The sequence below is a fragment of the Lipomyces doorenjongii genome (assembly GCF_038497915.1).
Source record: "Lipomyces doorenjongii strain NRRL Y-27504 unplaced genomic scaffold V1508scaffold_37, whole genome shotgun sequence".
Classification (NCBI taxonomy): Eukaryota; Fungi; Ascomycota; class Lipomycetes; order Lipomycetales; family Lipomycetaceae; genus Lipomyces; species Lipomyces doorenjongii.
Window position 1 is genome coordinate 52582 of NW_027118104.1, and position 17709 is coordinate 70290.

A 17709-nucleotide genomic window follows, 5' to 3' on the forward strand; every position below is an offset into this window, starting at 1 on the left:
TTGTGCAGTTATCACTATAAATCTGCTCCACTAGTACACATTCTGATAACTTCAAACCTTTATTAGGTTAACTATTCTGCCGATAGTGTCCCCAGAGGTTTTCGGGCACACGTTTAAATCTTGATTATGATCATAACTATTTTCCAGCTGATTGAAAGAATCGGCAACTAGCACTATGCAAATGAAACAAATAGAAATAAATATATGTATAAAAGAATGAAAATATCCAACATACATGAAGACAGAAATGATACAAAGATATGAATGTAACGAACACGTTAAAAGAGACCAAAGACAATAATTTCACTTTTACTTACGACCCACGAATACTCCATTATGTCACCTATCAGCCTCTGCTTGTGATTTATGTGTGTTAAGTGACGATGCACACTCCTTGTACTGTTATGATACATGTAGGATATGATGAACTCGCCTCAAATCCAAAGCTCAATATAGAAATCATACACCTTCTAGCATCAAGTATTCTGCTTTAATGTATGTTTGCTGACTTAGACAGTCTCGCCGACTGGAGCCTCGTATCCTGGCTCATCGCCGCGCATATTGGTTGGCGGTTCTATCGACGGAGTGAACTCAAGAACAATGAAAATAGCACCAACCCTGTTAACGACGTGAGCTTCGTTAGACTTATTTCATAAGCAGAGACAGGTGCTTACAGCATGATGACACTACCACCAACAATTCTCAGAGCACCCGGAGCAAGAATAAGAGCACCCATGAATATGTAGACTTGGCATGATTAGTACCTATCGCATACGGCCTAAGAGAGCAGCGACATACAAAGTCCACGCCCAATGAACGACATCAGGAATGAGGCATATCGAGCAATCTGGCTGGGCATAGAAAACTCTGCATAGAGAATTAGCACCCGCTCTAGTGAATTGATGAATGCAGCGAAACTGACCGGCTGTTATAACTAGAGCACCGAACAAGATCGTGTAAATAGCGAGGACAACCTAGTATATTAATTCAACTTTCATTATTTAAGTAGCTCAATGGCTTTCGCGTACCGTACGGCTAAAGACAATGTTACTATATATCATATGAAACTAAACTAAATAGGTTGGCACTCACAATCCCAGAGGGAAGAAGGACACAATACCACCCAAGACCTAAACCAAGATTAGACATTAGAGAAATACGTTCTACTTTTACGAAATTGCCTCCGTGCTCAATTGAGTGGTCGAGATGTTCACGTAATGCTTGCACGAGACACTTATCTGGGGACAAAAACTTACCATCAGAGCGCCAATGACGAGATTGACAATTCTGAATGGACTGGCAATACTATCCTGATCAAAAAAGCCCATTGCTACTGTTATCTAAAATTGGTTCCGATTATTGGATAGGCAGTATACAGGCGAATAACTTGAAAACTATGTTCTAGTTGGTGACGACTAGGCCTGAAGACGACGACGACGACGGCGACGTAGCAACGAGACCAGAGCATTACGCTAAACCCTTTCGGGCATGCTACCTTTATCGCATAACATAACACCATCATGGAGAATGCGCTTACGACCTTGGAGAATATGCTTGCAATTAGGATCATAAATTTCATGGTTACATAGGGCTGTTACGAATATTCGCTGCGAATAAAACATACGAATATAATAAGCAGAAAATTTGGATTGCGAATAAATTATTGGCCATAACTTGCGAATATTCACAATATTCGCAATATGCAAAGTTTATTATTTATTGACTAGTTAATTTTATCCGTTCAGGTGCGCGTTGCAGGAAAAATTAAATTGTACCACGAAAAAGTGGGAGAGCGGACTACTTTGCTATCTATAAAATGAGATGCTCTTGTATACAATAATGATTTGACTAGCACTTATCACTTCTACGGTTTGATTTTAGATCGAAAACTTACACAGCCCTAACACTCGTGGTTTCGTAAATTTGGTTTCGCTAATTCTACCGACACGTATCCATTGGACGCATATTAGCTCAGATTATGTAAACATATAGTTGACCAGGAGAAATCACCAAGACTTTCTCATAGCGAAAGATATGTCGATTATCACTTTAAATTATAGTAAATGAAGCTACGGAAATCAACCCCCATTACACAGAACATTACATGCACTCATGAACCCATCTAACACAAGGTAATCCAATAAAGTAAAATATTATCATGTGAGACAAAAAGTACACATGCGACTACTTAAGGTTGTCTGTACAACACAATCTCACTCTGCTTGAAATACCTACGCGCATCTTCGTCGATGAGAACCAGTGACAAGAATGTGCGCGTAGAGAATTTCTTATTGACATCCCTGTATGTAGGAGTCAGGTCGAATCCGCCTAGGAACAATCTAATCGGAATTGTCTCCCCTCGAACAGGTGCGCCATCCATAATTTCAAATCTGACCAAAGTCTCACTCTCGTTGTACTGATTTGGTGGCGTACCGGTAGTTTCACGTCTGATAATCGATAGTTCCATATGCTTAATTTTCAATCGAACCAACAAGAAGTAAATACGTCCAACAATAACATCCTTCAAATGGTATCGGGATTTTGAGTATTCGAACTCAATGTGCAAGCAGTCTTCAATACCGACATCCATTTTGATAGAGCTGACCGTATCTGGGGGGATGTTGTAAGAGTACACCCAGAGATCTTTCTCGCGAATAACGTCCGCCATCCGGCGACCAACTGTCACTCGAACAAAGTATCGTAATCGGACATTGATACCATTGTAGCTTTCAAATTGTTTCTCAACATTCTTAAATTCAAAGTCAAACGATTCTGGGTGCTGGAGTTCACCTGGCGCCGCTAGTTCCTGCCCCAGTGTAAGGAAGTCATAGGTATTTCCTCTGTCCGAGAACATCTCTATAGTAGCTGTAAGCCAGAAGCTACTCTACATATGTCGCACAAATACATACCGATAGTTCCGATAAACTGGACCTTAATTCCAATATGCTCTAGTCGGCGTCCATCCTTGGGCCTGACAGTGACGGTACCCTTTACAGTTTCTCCGTCTACGAACAAGGGCACTTTCTCCTTGCGTCGCTTGTCCAGGCGCACATCGACGTGCTTTCGCTGGTCTTCACCGTCAAGACGAATTTCGATGTCGAGCGGAGATTTGAAAAAGAGAGCCATTATGCATCCGATGTAGACAAAGTCGCTTGGTAATTATCTCGTCCTTAACCTGTTTGCGTCAATTACGATATCTGGTTCAGTTCGCAATCGTATCGATGTTTAGATACTGACACAGCGGTATATAGCGATTGTTGCACGATACTGATAACGTTGGTACGTGGGCGAGGCTGTCCTGAGTGCTTTTGACGGTTGGATGCGAGATAACGATGCTGACTTGAAGGTTAAACAACGAGTCACTCTAACAGAACACGTGAGCGTATAGGGTTAGGGTTAACGATGGGCAATTGTATAGTAAGTTAATTTATGATTAATGCTAATTCGTTGGTCTGAGGAATGATTTTCTGAAGCAATAATTAACCTTTGGAACATATTCCACGCAGACATGAATCTAATCTCTATTTGGTAGCGCAGGTGGGAGTAAACCGTTCATGCTCACTGGCACTTTACACAGTATATCCTAAGCGGCAGTGTGCATATTTTTGAATACTCTACCCACATTTGCTCACCTGGTCTTCTAGCTGCGTCGCATTCTGACAAACCGTTTACATCCAATTGGCGGATAGTCGTTAGGAAGAGCGACAATCATTGCTTCTACCTATGTCAAGATTTCTAAACGGCATCGCGACGATCAGAATAATGAATATTCCTCGGAAAGTGAAGAAAATGATTTAAGTGCAATCATCACAGACGTCATTTCACATCTCAAACAAGTGTGAATGTCATAAATCTATCGTCATAGGATTCATTATTCTGAAAATATCATTAGGAGCCGCAAAACTGTTGTGTCTCAATTGGATTGCAGAAGTCCTGGAAATTTAATTTATTAACGCGCAAAGCATAATATAATCCAAACATGGAAGAATTCTAGATCTCAATTCCTGAACCTGCGTATAGGAGAAAATTTTGCCAAACGACACACGCCGTTGGGCGTTTCAGTATAGGAGAGAAAATTTTTATGGAGAAGAGCAAGATTTAGGAAAGAGGGAGGAGGTTAGCCTTGGTGAACCGTTAAACTTTAAACTGCAACCGCTTGCCATGGCGGCAATTAGCGCGGCGTATAATCTAGCAACAAACATTCGATCAAGACCGCAGCAATGGATCTTCCAGGCCTAAGTTCTGCTGGACAGGTAGATGATATCAACTGGTACTGCTAGCCAAGTTTCATACTAACTGACGCCTCTATTAGTCTGGCGTTACCACTACCACAGTGGATCTCCGACCTGAGACTGAATGGCGATTCGAGGTGGGACTTGATTCGATCGTCACAGTCAAGGTAACTTAGCTCGATTCTGATTATACCGACCGCTTACTGATGGATTCCGTATAGGTGCTGCAAGGCAATGCAGAGATCTTTGGCACGGAGCTTGCAGTTGGTCCAACGTACGCATTCACGGCCACGAAATTGAGCATGTTCACCTGGCGAGGCTGCCGATTCGAATGGTCCGGGGACCCTTTGGCGGAATATATATCTGAAGAATCAGTCATGAGTAGCTATGCAAATCTACACTTTGCTTTGGAGAAGCTACGTATGCAGGCTGCAGATAAGGATGCACATTACAAGAAGGAAGTAATGAAAGAAGTTGACATGGGCCAATTCGGATCTGCCCAAGAAGGAGAAGGACCACGAGTTTTGATTATAGGTTCTCGGAGTTCAGGAAAAACTACACTTGCTAAAATATTAACAGCGTACGCCGTGAAGATGGGTCGCAGTCCGATGGTCGTCAGCTTGGACCCGAAGGAAGGAATGCTAAGCCTTCCAGGTACTATTTCAGCGGCTTCGTTTTCGACCATGATGGACATTGAGGAAGAGGACTCGTGGGGATCAAGCGCTACTACAGGGCCAATGCATGTTCCTCCTAAGAATCCAACAGTGTACTATTTCGGATCAGATTCACCAACGGATAATATTCGGTTCTACAAATCTCTGGTTTCGAAGTTATCAATTGCGATTTCGTCACGATTGGCAGTGGATCATAAAGCACGAGTTTCAGGCTGCATCATTGACGCTGCAGGTATAATAGACCAGAAAGTGGGCTATGATTTAATTGATTCCATTGTCGCTGATCTATCAGGTGTGCACTCATTTCCATTTCCAATGCCGATATGAGTGAAATGGCTAATGAAAGGATAGTTGACGTCATTGTGACTATTGGAAATGAACGATTATATAACGACCTTTTGAAGCGATATCAGCCAAGGAAACAAATTACAGTAGTGAAAGTCCAACGATCGGGTGGAGTTGTTGAGCACGATGCCACATATCTGAGATCTATACAACGACGCATGATAAAGCAGTACTTCTATGGGCCACCGAAAACTGCGTTGTCCGCCTTTACAATTACTGCAGACATTTCTGCTCTTACTGTATATAAACGAAGCGAACGTAAGTCCCAGTAACTACGACGTCAACATATAACTAACTCCTATACAGAGTCACATCTGGTAAGCTCATCAGCTTTGCCAATAGGGTCCGACGAGACAACGGCGTTGCTTTCGCTAGTTACTAAGGTGGACGTATCACCTGCTTTACAGAATGCGATTTTGGCGGTGCTACATGCGAGTGTCAAGGACGCTGAGGATGATATCGCGGAGGCGAGCGTAATGGGCTTTGTGAATATGTAAGTCGAGACTGACTGATATGACGTTTCTTTCACTGACGTGTATAGATTGGATATTGATGAAACCAAGAAGAAAGTGAAGGTTCTAATGCCCATTCAAGCACGTTTGCCATCTCAGGTGCTTCTCATGGGCTCGTATCACTATCTAGAATAACGAGCAGAAACGGTAATTTTGCTGTTACTATAGAACCTGTGAATTTATAGATGTGCTTGTATTGTACAATAAGACAGCGGTAAGACTCAAAGGACCTATCATGTAATTTATGCAGGAAACATCAAAAATTTCGTACAGTAACCGTGCAAACCCATATGACGTCACCAATGCAACTGCGACATAAATCAAATAAAGTGTTCATAACTCCCATCGTACATGAACATATAAATACAATCTTCCGTTAAAAACAAACGTATGTGTAATTAAAACTACATAAAAAGACGAATCCCTGCGCCAAGAATGAGTCACCGTACAAACAACCTACGAGAGATTCACAACATTGCATATCATGTAAACACTATAAGAAATATTCAGTCATGGTATTGTGCTGTAATGCTTGCTGTTCCCGATACTCTTCGTTCTCCGGAGCAGCATCAAACACATTAAACGTTCTTTCGCCACTATCACTGACTTCAAGAACAGACGCCATATTACCACAACGATAACAATAGTTAGGAGCAGACCAAACTGTCGAAAGACGGTCATCAAACAAAACTTGAAACCCTTGATCGCATAGTTGATGAGCTCTTAATATGTGCACCATGTCATTGACGTGGAGAAATTTCTTGACTATCTCGGCTCCGAATGTATATCCAGCACCCCTACAATTATTAGCATATGAAATTTTGAGCAACATCTGATATTCGTACCTTGTTGATATCCCAAAGTCTTCTTTATCAGGATCAGGGTCTGACCAGACGAGATCTGCCATGGGTCCCTCATGAGGAATCTCCTTGAATCTGTCAACGACTTTAATTTGATCTATCGAATGCACATTCGGTGACAAGCCTAGGATATATTAGCAACGCTACCTCCATATGCTAACGCTGAGCTAGCACCATACCTCCATGAATGCAAAATATACGGTCATCAATGACCACTGACAATGTCAAGTAGTCGAACATATCCGTAAAGTAATTCCAGACGTTAGAATTGCCATATTTGGCCTTACATTCGCTATAAAATCCATAATTTTGGGATATGCCTCGAGACTCGTGGTTTCCCCTTACCAAATACACACGGTTTGGGTATCGCAATTTTAGGCATGTTAACAGTGATATAGTTTCTATGCTGAAATATCCTCGATCGACATAATCCCCTAAAGTGGCAAGAAGGTCAATTACTTTCGATCTCACATATCCTCTATCACAACATACCCAAAAATAAATAATTAGTTTGAGGCGGGAATCCTCCTACTCTGAATAATTCTATAAGATCAAAGAATTGTCTTGTCTTCTCGTTAGAATGTTTTCAACTATAGTAGAAAACTCGGTACAAAGGCTCAGTGAACAACGTACCCATGAATATCGCCTACAACCGACACCGGCGCTTTTATATGTATGACATTACTCTCATTTATTAACAACTCCTTGGCCTTTGCACAAACGGCCTCGACGACAGATTCGGCTAATAGTTCTCGCCTATAGAGACGCTCAATGCAGCCATCGAGATCAATGGTCCCTCCGTCTACACTTTTGTAAGCTTGATCCACTCTGATTAAACAACTGCCAGCAAAATTTGCAGAGGCTGTGATAGACATACTCGTCAATCCCGGCATTCCGGGGCCCCTGATGTCAAATTATTGCTGAAATAGTGACGTCTCACGGTATTGCGTTTCGAGTTGATTGCAGATGATTCACGTGTGAGCACACCACCACGTGGATATGTAAATTTAGCGTCCGGGCAAACCACAGTGACTGAACCGACCAAAAGTCAGGGTGTGAACAGAAAAGTAATGTTCCGTATCAGCCAAAATATAATAATAAACCTATACCATTTACGATCTTCATCAAATCCTGTTGCTTGTTTGGCGGGTGATACGGACATTTAGGGCTTGTTAGCTCTACGCCGCTAGCCAGGGCAATGCCTGCGCTAACCTTAACGTTCAATCGCCCGCGTCCATCATCGTCGTAACAAGCAAGCAGATCAAACACCAGCAGGTTGTCGCGCCCCGATTTTTTTTAACGAGAGCTTCTACAACTACGTACTGTTGTGAGGATCTGCAGCCAACATGAGCGCGTATTATCCTCAACGGTCGCAATCGCCGCCAGCGTCGTCGCATCAAGCACCGTATCCCACACACTGGCCGCCTGCCACATCAACTTCGATCTACTCGCCGCCTGCGAATCCAACCGGTGCGATTCCTTTATCTGCTAAGTATGGACGGTCATCTTATGACGACCGCGGAGGATACAATGCAGAGAGAGGGGCATATGCGCCGGAGAGGTACATAGAGAGACAGTCATACAATGATCGCAGGGGAAGTCATGATGACCGTCGCTCAACATTATACTACGATCGGAATGATCAATATGTTCCACAGCCTTATAATCCTTCAGCACCTTCATCGTCCTCATCCGCATCGTCATCCTCCCGACCACCATACCAATACAGCGGCGCGCCGCCTGAACCCTATTCACGGACCCGGGAGAGTTTTGCCGGTTACAAACCCAGTGAACTATGGTCAGCTGGTGTTTCCCATCCAGCATCGGCGTCTTTCTCGCGAGGATATTACTCCTCTGAGTACTCGAGAAGGGATGACAGAAGTGACAGAAGCTATTTACCACCTGCTCCAAGCTCATATGCTCCATTATCCTCAGATCTGCCGTCGTCTAGTCAACGCTACGGGAATTCACGAAATGATCCATAGTAGGTTGATAAACTGCTGTTACTATTACTCAATGAATATTAATATGTTTCAGCTGGTCTAGGAACCGGCAGCGGTCGGTATCTCCCGATCGAAGATCACATTATGTATCTCCATCAGAATACCATACTACAACTCCGTCATATCGGCCAGTAGAACCTCACCGCAACATCACGACTGGCACGCGACAATCTCAACCGATGTCATCTGGCCTTTCATCTAAGGAAGTCTATAATCAACCAAGTGATTCGCCAATGGCATATGCGCCACTTACCTATCCCGTTCCAGGTCCTACTCGTGAGATCAGAGCGGAAGATTTTGTCAATGATAACCCGCTGCCCATATATCGTATGTATTAATTAATCACTTAGTTAGATGACCAGTTTTAATGAACCCTTAGCATTCCGACCGCCACAAGAAATTGATCCTCCACTTGGTGCGACATTCTTAGACACTGTGGCAATGAAGGCCGGGACACCTCGAAGGCATATTGAAAATGAAAAGGTTATCCGCGATCCGGCTCTCGTTATTGTGGAGCGACAAAGTCAAATGCGTCGTATCCACCCTAGGATAAAGCGTAATCTAGATGACCCTCTCGACGACCTACCGCTACCCCCACAGAACGGTGCTACTACTGGCGCTACACCGGGCGGTGGCCGACGGAAAGAGCGCATTAGATCCGATTTGATACAACCTAGAGCGCAGGACGATCCGCTTTCTATAGAAAGGATATTGAAACGCATGAGAGACGGGGAATTGGAAGCAGATGACCAAAGGCAACACAATGGGAGCGTGAAGAAATTGCACATCGATATTGCTGCAGTTGCTGAGAAGTCAGGTTTGAGCCGATCAGGATCCCAGATGGAGGGAAGCGACGAAAGGACATCGTCGACGTCGCAAGGCTTGCTGCAGATTGTGGAAGACACGTTAGCTCAGATTCGTAGCGGTCAGATGAAGACGGAACAGTAGAAGTGATTAGTCCATTTCTGCAAGTTCGCTAGTGCGTATATGATATCATGACGAAAATGTACAGTACCCCTTTGGCTATGTGTTAATGGTTCGTTTTGCTTTCGGGTTGCTTTGCCCTATTCTTTCTTCGCTTTACCATTATGTACTATTCTGCCACTTGTAGATTTTATTATGACCTTGCAGATTAAGAAGTTATATGCAACTCATGGTTTTGATTCACCCAAGATTTTAGTATATCAATTCCGGCGATTTGTGACCTTGGTGTTCTTGACTCCTGACATGATAATAGTTAAGTTTTGGATACTATTCATATACCAAAACTTCAATTGAACTCTTTATGATTATACTGTCTATAATATAATTCTATTCTATATGTCCCACTAATACAGACTTATGATTCTGTTATACATCACCAATCGTCTCCTCCTGCACTTCATCAGGGCTAGTCGTTTTGATCTCGCATTATCAGTCTGACCCATGGCACTTTGAGTTCCTCCTGTCAGGAACAAAGAGCAACTGAACAAACAATCCCAACACTAGCTATCTCCACCGCGAACCAATACGAGACATCTGTACCTCTAATCAGAATCTCAGGCGACTGTCCCTCAATAGGCGCTGATATTGCCGGCTGTGCTCAGCTTATACGCACCATGCAGCGACACTTGCAGCCATAAACTAGTAGAGATGTTGGCTTCCAGGCACCCTGACAAAATTTCCTCTTCTGTACTAGCTCATATTGGTCCAAGAAGATTACCGCCAAACTGCGCACATGCATCTTCCAACAGCCGCTCCAGAATCCAGTTACCCTGGACTAAGAGACAAGTGCATCCCCGCATCAATGACAGGTAACTACTAAACCGTTTCCAGATTTGACATAAGTGGAATCATCCACCATGGAGATGGTAACGGCTGTACAGCCGCAGGAGCAGGCATTGCAAATGCAACAACAGTCACTCTCGCCCTACCCTCGGCCGCAGCAGAGGCCGTCCGAAAGTTCCCCAACCACTGCCGCGCCATTCGCATATACCTCGAAGTTCCGTATAATTGAATGCTCAGCAGGAAGGAATTGGACTGATGCAGACATTCTGACACTAATTGAATCTTACAAAGAATGCAAACGTCACGAGATCGCGGCTAGAGAAGCGACTACGGCCTCAGTGCATGCTGCCAATACGAGAACTACGTCGGCTGATGGACCGAATCCAGTCGCCAGTAGTGCCGTTTTGATGACTGCTGCCCTGGAGAAGCCTGAAACTGCGGAAGTATTTTTCGAGAAAGTACATTCTGTGTTTGTTAAGAGTGCTATGAATCCCCAGAGGACAGCAAAGTCATTACACGAGAAGTTTGGGTTTTTGACGGTCACCTATCGGTAGGCTCATTAGGGTTTTTTGGTTACCATCACTAACTGGTACTACAGAAGAATCAAAGATTTTCAGACTGGAAAGCTGTTTGGTGCCCCCGCCGGTGTGATCTGGTGGGATATCCCAGTCAAAGAGCAACGACGATATCTCAGCAAATCCATGACCCCAATCTCTGACATAGTGTACGAAGCTTTGGAACCACTAATAGAGCGCTCTGATTTTCAAAAGCGAGTTTACTCGGTGCTGCGGTCGCGAATACAGCCAGTTCCAACGACGACAACTACTTTCGCAACGTCGGATGCACCTCTTATGAACACCTTCAGAGTTTCAGTCGCGCCGGCGCTGACACAGCAATCTCCTGTTCATTCGCAACCACAGTCACCCGCCACGATAACCCGAACTGAATCGAATTCATATGTCCCTACGCGTACGTGCAACTCGGCATCCACAGCGTCCAGCGCATCTGCACAAGCCACCTCGCAATCTGCGACCATTCGTGGCAACACTACCCAACGAGACATGGAGAAACAGCAAGGCGCATATGTGCAGCTGCAGTATTGTCATCGTCAGTCGAGAACCGGCACGTCTCCGCATATGCAGACAAATCCCAATTCCTCACCTGATAGAATGCAGCGAGCCGACAACACGAACATGCACACATCCGCAAATTTAAATACAACACAACAGCATCAACAACATCAATCGTTCCAAATTCCATTCCAACTACAAATTGATAATAATGTGCGGGGCAATTACTATCAGCAGATGCCAAATCTGTTTGATCCTGCATCATCATCAACGCCCTCACCACCTAATCCTCCCCCGAACCCTCAGCAACCACTGAACCGTGATGCGCAAGTCGCATCTACGATTCAACGGCAAGCAACTCGCAACACTGATATATCTGGGGATCTGGATCCAGCCGCGGCTGTAGTCATGAAACGCCGCCGAATTGATCAGGACGCTTCGACAGCGGTGGCGGAGGACGAATGCGACTATGATGAGAACGCAAGAGAGGAAGACGATGTCGGAATCACCCGAACGCAACCCAGCACAACTGATTATCTTCCGCCTTCGGAACCGCCTCCCGGAGTCTCCACGAGTCAACGACGGCCACAGGAGTTACCACGAATGCGATCCTCTGCGGAAGGAATTCTACATGAGTTTGTGACATTGTATAAGCGTTCGCTTGAGGAGCAGCGGCAGAGGGATGAGCAACTTTTGCTAACCCTTCAAGCGATTTCTCAAATGACTAGTGCTATTTGCAAGGCGGTGGAGCAGGGTCGCGTTCATTCGAACTCGAACGAGAGTTGAGCTTGTCACGAGTGTGGACAGGTTCGTTTGGCACGAAATTGTAGCAAGGAAAGAAGTTTGTACAGTAGTGTAAGATAATGCAAGATGTGACGATTAGGTAATCTATTTACACCAATGAATAACCGCTGCTCATTTTGTTCCTCGTCAAAAATTTCGTAGCCCATTAATGCCCAAATTTAAACAACAACGTCAGTAACGTTGACGACAGACTTCTTTCCCAAATTACCAAGCAAACGCTCCTTACCGCTCAAGACCTTCTGAGCAATATCCAGCAATGCGTAGTCCGTGTGTTTCCGTCCGACGATAGTGACTCCGAAAGGCATGCTGTCTTGCCTGAATCCCGCAGGGATGGCCAGCGCGGCCATATCCGCAAAATTTACAAAGTTAGTGTATGTCCCCTGCTTCGAGTTCAGCTTGATAGGATCAGCCTGGACGTCCTTGATTTTTGGCGACAACGGGGCAGTGGGAACTAAGAAGCCGTCAAAGTCTGCGAACTTGGTCTCTATTTCACGAACAAGATCCCTACGGAGGTGTTCCCAATCGAATTGGTCCGCGGCGGAGAATTTGTTAGCTAGCTGGATGATGGTGCGAACGGTGGGATCCATCGCGTCCGGGTCGGACTCGATGAGCTTGCGGACGACAGTGTACCGCTCAGCGACCCAAGGTCCCTCGTACAGGCAGGCACCGAGCTTGTACATGGGTGTAAAATCTGAGGGGATGAGTTCGACGCCGGCGGCCTTGAATTCCTCGACTGCCTTTTCCCATAGTGGAGCATTCTCTGTGTCGTCGAACCACTGAGGTACGTCGGGAATCGCAAGCTTTGGCTTGGCGCCGAAAGATGGGAGCATAATATTGGGAAGCGCACAGGAATAGGAGTCAGCTGGATCATACTTGGCGGCGAGATCAAACACGGTCTTAGCATCGGGAAGATTTTGGGCAAAAACAGAGACACAGTCCAGTTCACGACAGGCGGGAACGACGCCGGTAGCACTGAATGCTCCACGAGAAGGCTTGAGACCGATCAAATTGTTGTGCATAGCGGGAACACGGCCTGAACCAGCAGTGTCGGTTCCGAGAGAGAAAGGCGCGAGACCACGGGCGACAATATTTGAAGAGCCAGACGATGAACCACCGGAGCAGTACTCTGAATTGAATGCGGACGGGACAGCACCATATGGTGAACGAGTACCAACGAGACCCGTAGCAAACTGGTCGAGGTTGGTCTTGCAGATTGGGATGGCACCTGCGGCCTTTAGCATCTGGATTATGACGGCGTCCTTGGTAGGATTGTACTTGAACGCAGGGCAGGCAACGGTGGTTGGGAGACCGGCAACATCGATGTTATCCTTCGGAGCGAACGGGACACCATAGAGTGGCAGTTCCTGAGACATTAGTTCAAGTGAAATCAAGTCCCGCTTCAAATAGATACAAACCTTAGCGTTAGGAATCGCCTGTATCTGCTCCCACTGGGTCTTCAAGAAGTCTTCTGAGGCGATAGTAATGAACGCAACATCATCCTTGCTGAAAGTCGCGACCTGAGCGATAATACGAGCTAGGCCTTCCTCGGACGAACTGGCGCGCTGGGCTTCGAGCCACTGGGGGATAGTCCAACCAATAGTTTCAACCATTTTGTAAATATTCTATGCTCAATTGCTGTGTAAATGAGTAGAGGAAGACTTGCGTCGGGTATATATTAGGGAGAGATATCTACGCTTGGGTCACGAAGCAATGAGTTGTGGAGTCGCCGCGCGTTTTGTCTTCCTCGGCGTGGCTTAAAGACGTCGGCTAAACCGTCACTCTGGCCGCCCAGCCTGTAAAATGACCGTCACGGATAGCATTCTTGGATGCAAACGTAACACCTACGAAACTCTTGTCCTCCGATTACAAGTCTATTATATGTGCATAGTGGAGCAGTTAAGTAAGATACCGTAATCTCGTAGAGCAACATTTTTGCCACCTCAAGCTTGCTGGGAGTGTTTGCGGAGAATAATTACGAAGGTGAACGAAGTTAACGAGGAAATGCCAAATAACCTCCTACACCCGCCGAATGTGGGCCTACCCGGCAGTCAACCACCCGGGCGCAGGAGGATGTTTTTCATTGACAAATTGGGCGGGCGGAATACCCATTTATCGATTTGTTCTGTGCTCCATCCATCGCTTAGAGTCTGGACTGCAGTGAGCATGTTCAGAGAGTCTTAATGCCAATGAGATAAAATATTCGGCTAGACGTGCAGGTCGCCCCACAAGCTGAGCACACAATCCAAGGCAATTTCGATGCTGCGGCAAATACTCAAATCTCCGTCGAGTACACTTCAAAGCCGGAGATGATTTATCGCTCTCCAGGAGTCACCATGCTTACTAGTGATGTGGTTAATCACAGCGCCCGCGAAGATCGCGAAGTTATCTTCAGTCATGAAGCTGCTGCATGAACTTCCTGACAGAGGGTATGTATACTCGCTTCCGATCGACGCAGACACCGTGCTCGGAATATTTATTATTCGACGACATCTTACCGAAGGACCAACAATCGGAATTTATGGACGACATCAAGAATATGACCTTCTCTAAAACGGAAGACGACTTACGTGCAGTAATCGACAATGCGTCTCTCAAGTATCCGGTTGACTGCATGTCATATCTCAAAGACCAATGGTTTAGATTCATTAGACGCTGAGATGAAGAATGAATAAATGTGGTCAGAGCAACATATCAAGCACAACATAAACTTCGGATTTAGTAGTACATCTCCAGTCGAAGCATCTCACCACTCTCTGAAGGCAGGTATGCTAAGTGCATCTGCTATATTGCATGCATCTATCCTGCGATTGTTAAAGGAGGATCTGTGGAGTCAGCAACTGAAAGACATATCAAAGTCAAGAAAGAACTTTAGTCTTCCGCTTTCAATCCGTCGAAATGATGCCCTGCGAGTTATTGAGAAGGAAATAGGCAAGATGGCGGATGGATATGGCTTGGAGACGCCGTGCACGTGCACCGCAAAGCAGCGCTTTCTTCTGCCGTGCCGGCTCGATATAATACGCTGTCTGGGCGCCATTCACGTCGCTGGCGTATAGATCTGGCAAGCAGTATGGTCGATCTTTGTATTGATCGGGAACCCTGTAGCACAGAAGAACTCCAAGCATTATTTGATCCGCCAAGAGACGCACCGCGCAAAGGACGGCCGAGAATGTTGAAGAGAGATATATATTTGCTATCGTTAATATTTGTGCCATTGTTGATTATACTGCTTGTTGTGATTGTTCTTGCAGTTTAGTATGCCAGCTGGTGCAATTGGACTGCGCCTGACTTGCGTCTAGACCTTCCAGTCAGGCTCAAGAACTTCTACCCTATAGTCCCTGCCGTAAATAATGCCGGATGGCTATTAGCAAGCACATCAAGGAGCACGCAGGACCACTGTCATACGCTGTGGCTGCTGGGCGGAAGCTATTGCCTGGCTTTCTCGCGATTAGCAAGATGCGGAAACAGTCCAAGTATAGGATCCAAAATGCGGTCTTGAGTGTATGCAAGACTGGATGCGTATATTTGGGGCTGCAAGCATGGTCGCAAACTACGTGTCCCTGTAATGCTAGGATTCAGGGCTAGGGTTTAGGTTTTGCAAACCCAGCTCGTTCGGAGGAGAGGTTCCAGGACGAATACGGCCGTGTGGTCTAGTAGTATGATACTCGCTTTGGGTGCGAGTGGTCCTGGGTTCAATTCCCAGCTCGGCCCTGTCTTCCTTTTTCAAATTTCTTTTTGGATATTAAAGTAACCCTCTAACTTAGTGGGAATGTAGTGCAAGATATGTAATGGCAATCATAACTGTAAACAATATGGGCGAACCTTGTTATGCCCAGGACGATAGAATTATATTACTGGCAATATATTAATAACTTTGTAACGTTAATGTCATTATCATTGGCAATTATGTCATAGTATAATTTTATTATATAACAGTCCATATTTATAACACTATTGATGTCTCCTTGTTGCATATATTTACCCCTTAACTTACGCTGCATTTGACGCGCGTGTAAATATAGCGCAGACTAAATGTTAAATGCATCTTAACAGGCTGTAGCAACTCCTTCGGTCTGTCGGCTTGATCAGCCTGCAGGGCCATCACCGGTGAAAGTATGATGCCTCTGGCTGACGAGGTATGACGTCGCCAATAATTGTGGGAAAATTGGATGAATTGAACACCAAATAAATTCAACTCTGATAGGCGGTTATTCTATACTAGTACTACAAAAGATTCCGCACATATTTTTCCCAAACAAGTGTCTAATTAAACCAAACTCTAATATTATAAGCAATCAACTACGGCAGGGAAAGAACAGCGGTCTTGGCAAGCTGGTTGACCTCCTCAGGCATCTTGCCAGTGACATCCAAACGCACAGAGTCAATCTCCGACAATGTGGGCAATTCCAGAATTCTAATCTGGCTGGCGACCATCGATTCCTGTACCATCGTTAGTTACATTGTACAGAACTGTTGCGGTTAACCAACACATACCTTCATATAGTGACCCTGTCGGCCACGGACACGCTTCAGTAATACCTCCTCATCTATCGACATGAACAAAAATCGGACGCCTACAGACAGACCATGTCGCTCTCTCAACTCTCTAGTCGACGCTCGGATCGCGTCTCTGTATTTCTTTTTCAGGGCCGAGCAGGTCACGACGCCGTAACGGGGCTCTTCAGGCTTACTCCGAGCCTTGATGGCATGAATTGTCTCTGGCACAATTTTTCGCAGCCAAGGCTCTCGGTCCTCATCTGTGAGGGCGATGCCGACGGACATCCTGTGGATATTCTCAGGTGAGTGCAAGTTGTCACCCTCGACATATGGCGCATCCAATTCCTTGGCGAGGAACTCCGCGACAGTGGTCTTGCCGCAGCCCGCCGGGCCGGCGATAACCCAGACCATGTAAGTGTGTGACATTGTAATGAAAAACGTCGTGTAGACGAAGTAGACAAAGTAGACAAAGTACCTAAGGCAGGCGACACCTATAAATATACGGCGTTAGCATTTCTGGCCCCGCAAGGTCAATAATGATCAGACTAAGACACCACACTCGAATGTCGAATTGAGTTCGAATAGTCGCAAGACAGTCGACACTAACCTTGAGAATCCAAGTGATGAGCTTCAGCACGAATACGACACTGCTATGAGATGAGGATTGGTGACATCCACGGAGGAGCAACGACGAGCCAAGAGGAAAAGTGGAAGAAGGTCAGCCGAGCAGTTCTCATCAGCCTGGGGCCCGGAACGTGCGGTCCTGAGTGTGCTATGTCCCAACGAAAAATGCCGACTTTAGCTGTACGGATCCCCCACACCTACCACCAACCGAGCCTATAAACTTTAATGCATCTCGCTGAGCTGCAAGAGCCCCGTGGGGGGCCAAAGCATCAATACGGATGAGGTGCTATACGTAGGCCCAACAAGTTTACATTTAACTAATTG

General features: G+C 45.5%; 9 protein-coding genes and 1 non-coding gene across 10 annotated transcripts; 5 read left to right on the forward strand and 5 right to left on the reverse strand.

Annotated features, from left to right (window-relative positions):
• Positions 1 to 42: 42 nt before the first annotated feature.
• V1508DRAFT_420339 (Golgi apparatus membrane protein TVP15) lies at positions 43 to 1414 on the reverse strand. Its single transcript, XM_066940734.1, has 7 exons — positions 1257 to 1414; positions 1093 to 1130; positions 1029 to 1035; positions 923 to 974; positions 799 to 867; positions 675 to 747; positions 43 to 618 (listed from the first exon to the last, which is right to left on the reverse strand). Exons 1-7 carry the CDS (start codon positions 1326 to 1328, stop codon positions 510 to 512), a joined length of 420 nt encoding a protein of 139 aa, XP_066794841.1. The 5' UTR covers positions 1329 to 1414; the 3' UTR covers positions 43 to 509.
• A 496-nt stretch (positions 1415 to 1910) lies between these two features.
• V1508DRAFT_420346 (vacuolar protein sorting-associated protein 26-domain-containing protein) lies at positions 1911 to 3301 on the reverse strand. The gene is made up of 2 exons (XM_066940735.1): positions 2910 to 3301; positions 1911 to 2856 (listed from the first exon to the last, which is right to left on the reverse strand). Exons 1-2 carry the CDS (start codon positions 3124 to 3126, stop codon positions 2189 to 2191), a joined length of 885 nt encoding a protein of 294 aa, XP_066794842.1. The 5' UTR covers positions 3127 to 3301; the 3' UTR covers positions 1911 to 2188.
• A 906-nt stretch (positions 3302 to 4207) lies between these two features.
• V1508DRAFT_372776 (Pre-mRNA cleavage complex II protein Clp1-domain-containing protein) lies at positions 4208 to 6049 on the forward strand. The gene is made up of 6 exons (XM_066937511.1): positions 4208 to 4253; positions 4313 to 4399; positions 4454 to 5198; positions 5258 to 5509; positions 5558 to 5744; positions 5793 to 6049. The coding sequence occupies exons 1-6, from the start codon at positions 4221 to 4223 to the stop codon at positions 5896 to 5898; spliced, it is 1410 nt and encodes a 469-aa protein (XP_066794843.1). The 5' UTR covers positions 4208 to 4220; the 3' UTR covers positions 5899 to 6049.
• Positions 5947 to 7775, reverse strand: V1508DRAFT_462749 (Metallo-dependent phosphatase-like protein). The gene is made up of 6 exons (XM_066942845.1): positions 7501 to 7775; positions 7257 to 7425; positions 7116 to 7186; positions 6803 to 7057; positions 6609 to 6747; positions 5947 to 6560 (listed from the first exon to the last, which is right to left on the reverse strand). Exons 1-6 carry the CDS (start codon positions 7514 to 7516, stop codon positions 6257 to 6259), a joined length of 954 nt encoding a protein of 317 aa, XP_066794844.1. The 5' UTR covers positions 7517 to 7775; the 3' UTR covers positions 5947 to 6256.
• Positions 7733 to 9955, forward strand: V1508DRAFT_462750 (uncharacterized protein). The gene is made up of 3 exons (XM_066942846.1): positions 7733 to 8607; positions 8661 to 8953; positions 9006 to 9955. Exons 1-3 carry the CDS (start codon positions 7970 to 7972, stop codon positions 9572 to 9574), a joined length of 1500 nt encoding a protein of 499 aa, XP_066794845.1. The 5' UTR covers positions 7733 to 7969; the 3' UTR covers positions 9575 to 9955.
• Positions 9956 to 10374: 419 nt separating this feature from the next.
• On the forward strand, positions 10375 to 12368 carry V1508DRAFT_440375 (uncharacterized protein). The gene is made up of 2 exons (XM_066942254.1): positions 10375 to 10943; positions 10992 to 12368. Exons 1-2 carry the CDS (start codon positions 10468 to 10470, stop codon positions 12247 to 12249), a joined length of 1734 nt encoding a protein of 577 aa, XP_066794846.1. The 5' UTR covers positions 10375 to 10467; the 3' UTR covers positions 12250 to 12368.
• V1508DRAFT_456593 (amidase signature domain-containing protein) lies at positions 12320 to 14064 on the reverse strand. Its single transcript, XM_066942657.1, has 2 exons — positions 13683 to 14064; positions 12320 to 13631 (listed from the first exon to the last, which is right to left on the reverse strand). Exons 1-2 carry the CDS (start codon positions 13875 to 13877, stop codon positions 12426 to 12428), a joined length of 1401 nt encoding a protein of 466 aa, XP_066794847.1. The 5' UTR covers positions 13878 to 14064; the 3' UTR covers positions 12320 to 12425.
• An 875-nt stretch (positions 14065 to 14939) lies between these two features.
• Positions 14940 to 15320, forward strand: V1508DRAFT_356783 (uncharacterized protein; the record flags this gene model as incomplete). Its single annotated transcript, XM_066937006.1, has 1 exon — positions 14940 to 15320. One exon carries the CDS (start codon positions 14940 to 14942, stop codon positions 15318 to 15320), a length of 381 nt encoding a protein of 126 aa, XP_066794848.1.
• Positions 15321 to 15903: 583 nt separating this feature from the next.
• On the forward strand, positions 15904 to 15975 carry V1508DRAFT_t64. The gene has a single exon. It is a non-coding gene; the product is annotated as a tRNA-Pro (tRNA).
• A 459-nt stretch (positions 15976 to 16434) lies between these two features.
• On the reverse strand, positions 16435 to 17522 carry V1508DRAFT_388526 (P-loop containing nucleoside triphosphate hydrolase protein). The gene is made up of 3 exons (XM_066937869.1): positions 17319 to 17522; positions 16759 to 17252; positions 16435 to 16704 (listed from the first exon to the last, which is right to left on the reverse strand). The coding sequence occupies exons 2-3, from the start codon at positions 17185 to 17187 to the stop codon at positions 16564 to 16566; spliced, it is 570 nt and encodes a 189-aa protein (XP_066794849.1). The 5' UTR covers positions 17188 to 17252; positions 17319 to 17522; the 3' UTR covers positions 16435 to 16563.
• Positions 17523 to 17709: the final 187 nt, after the last annotated feature.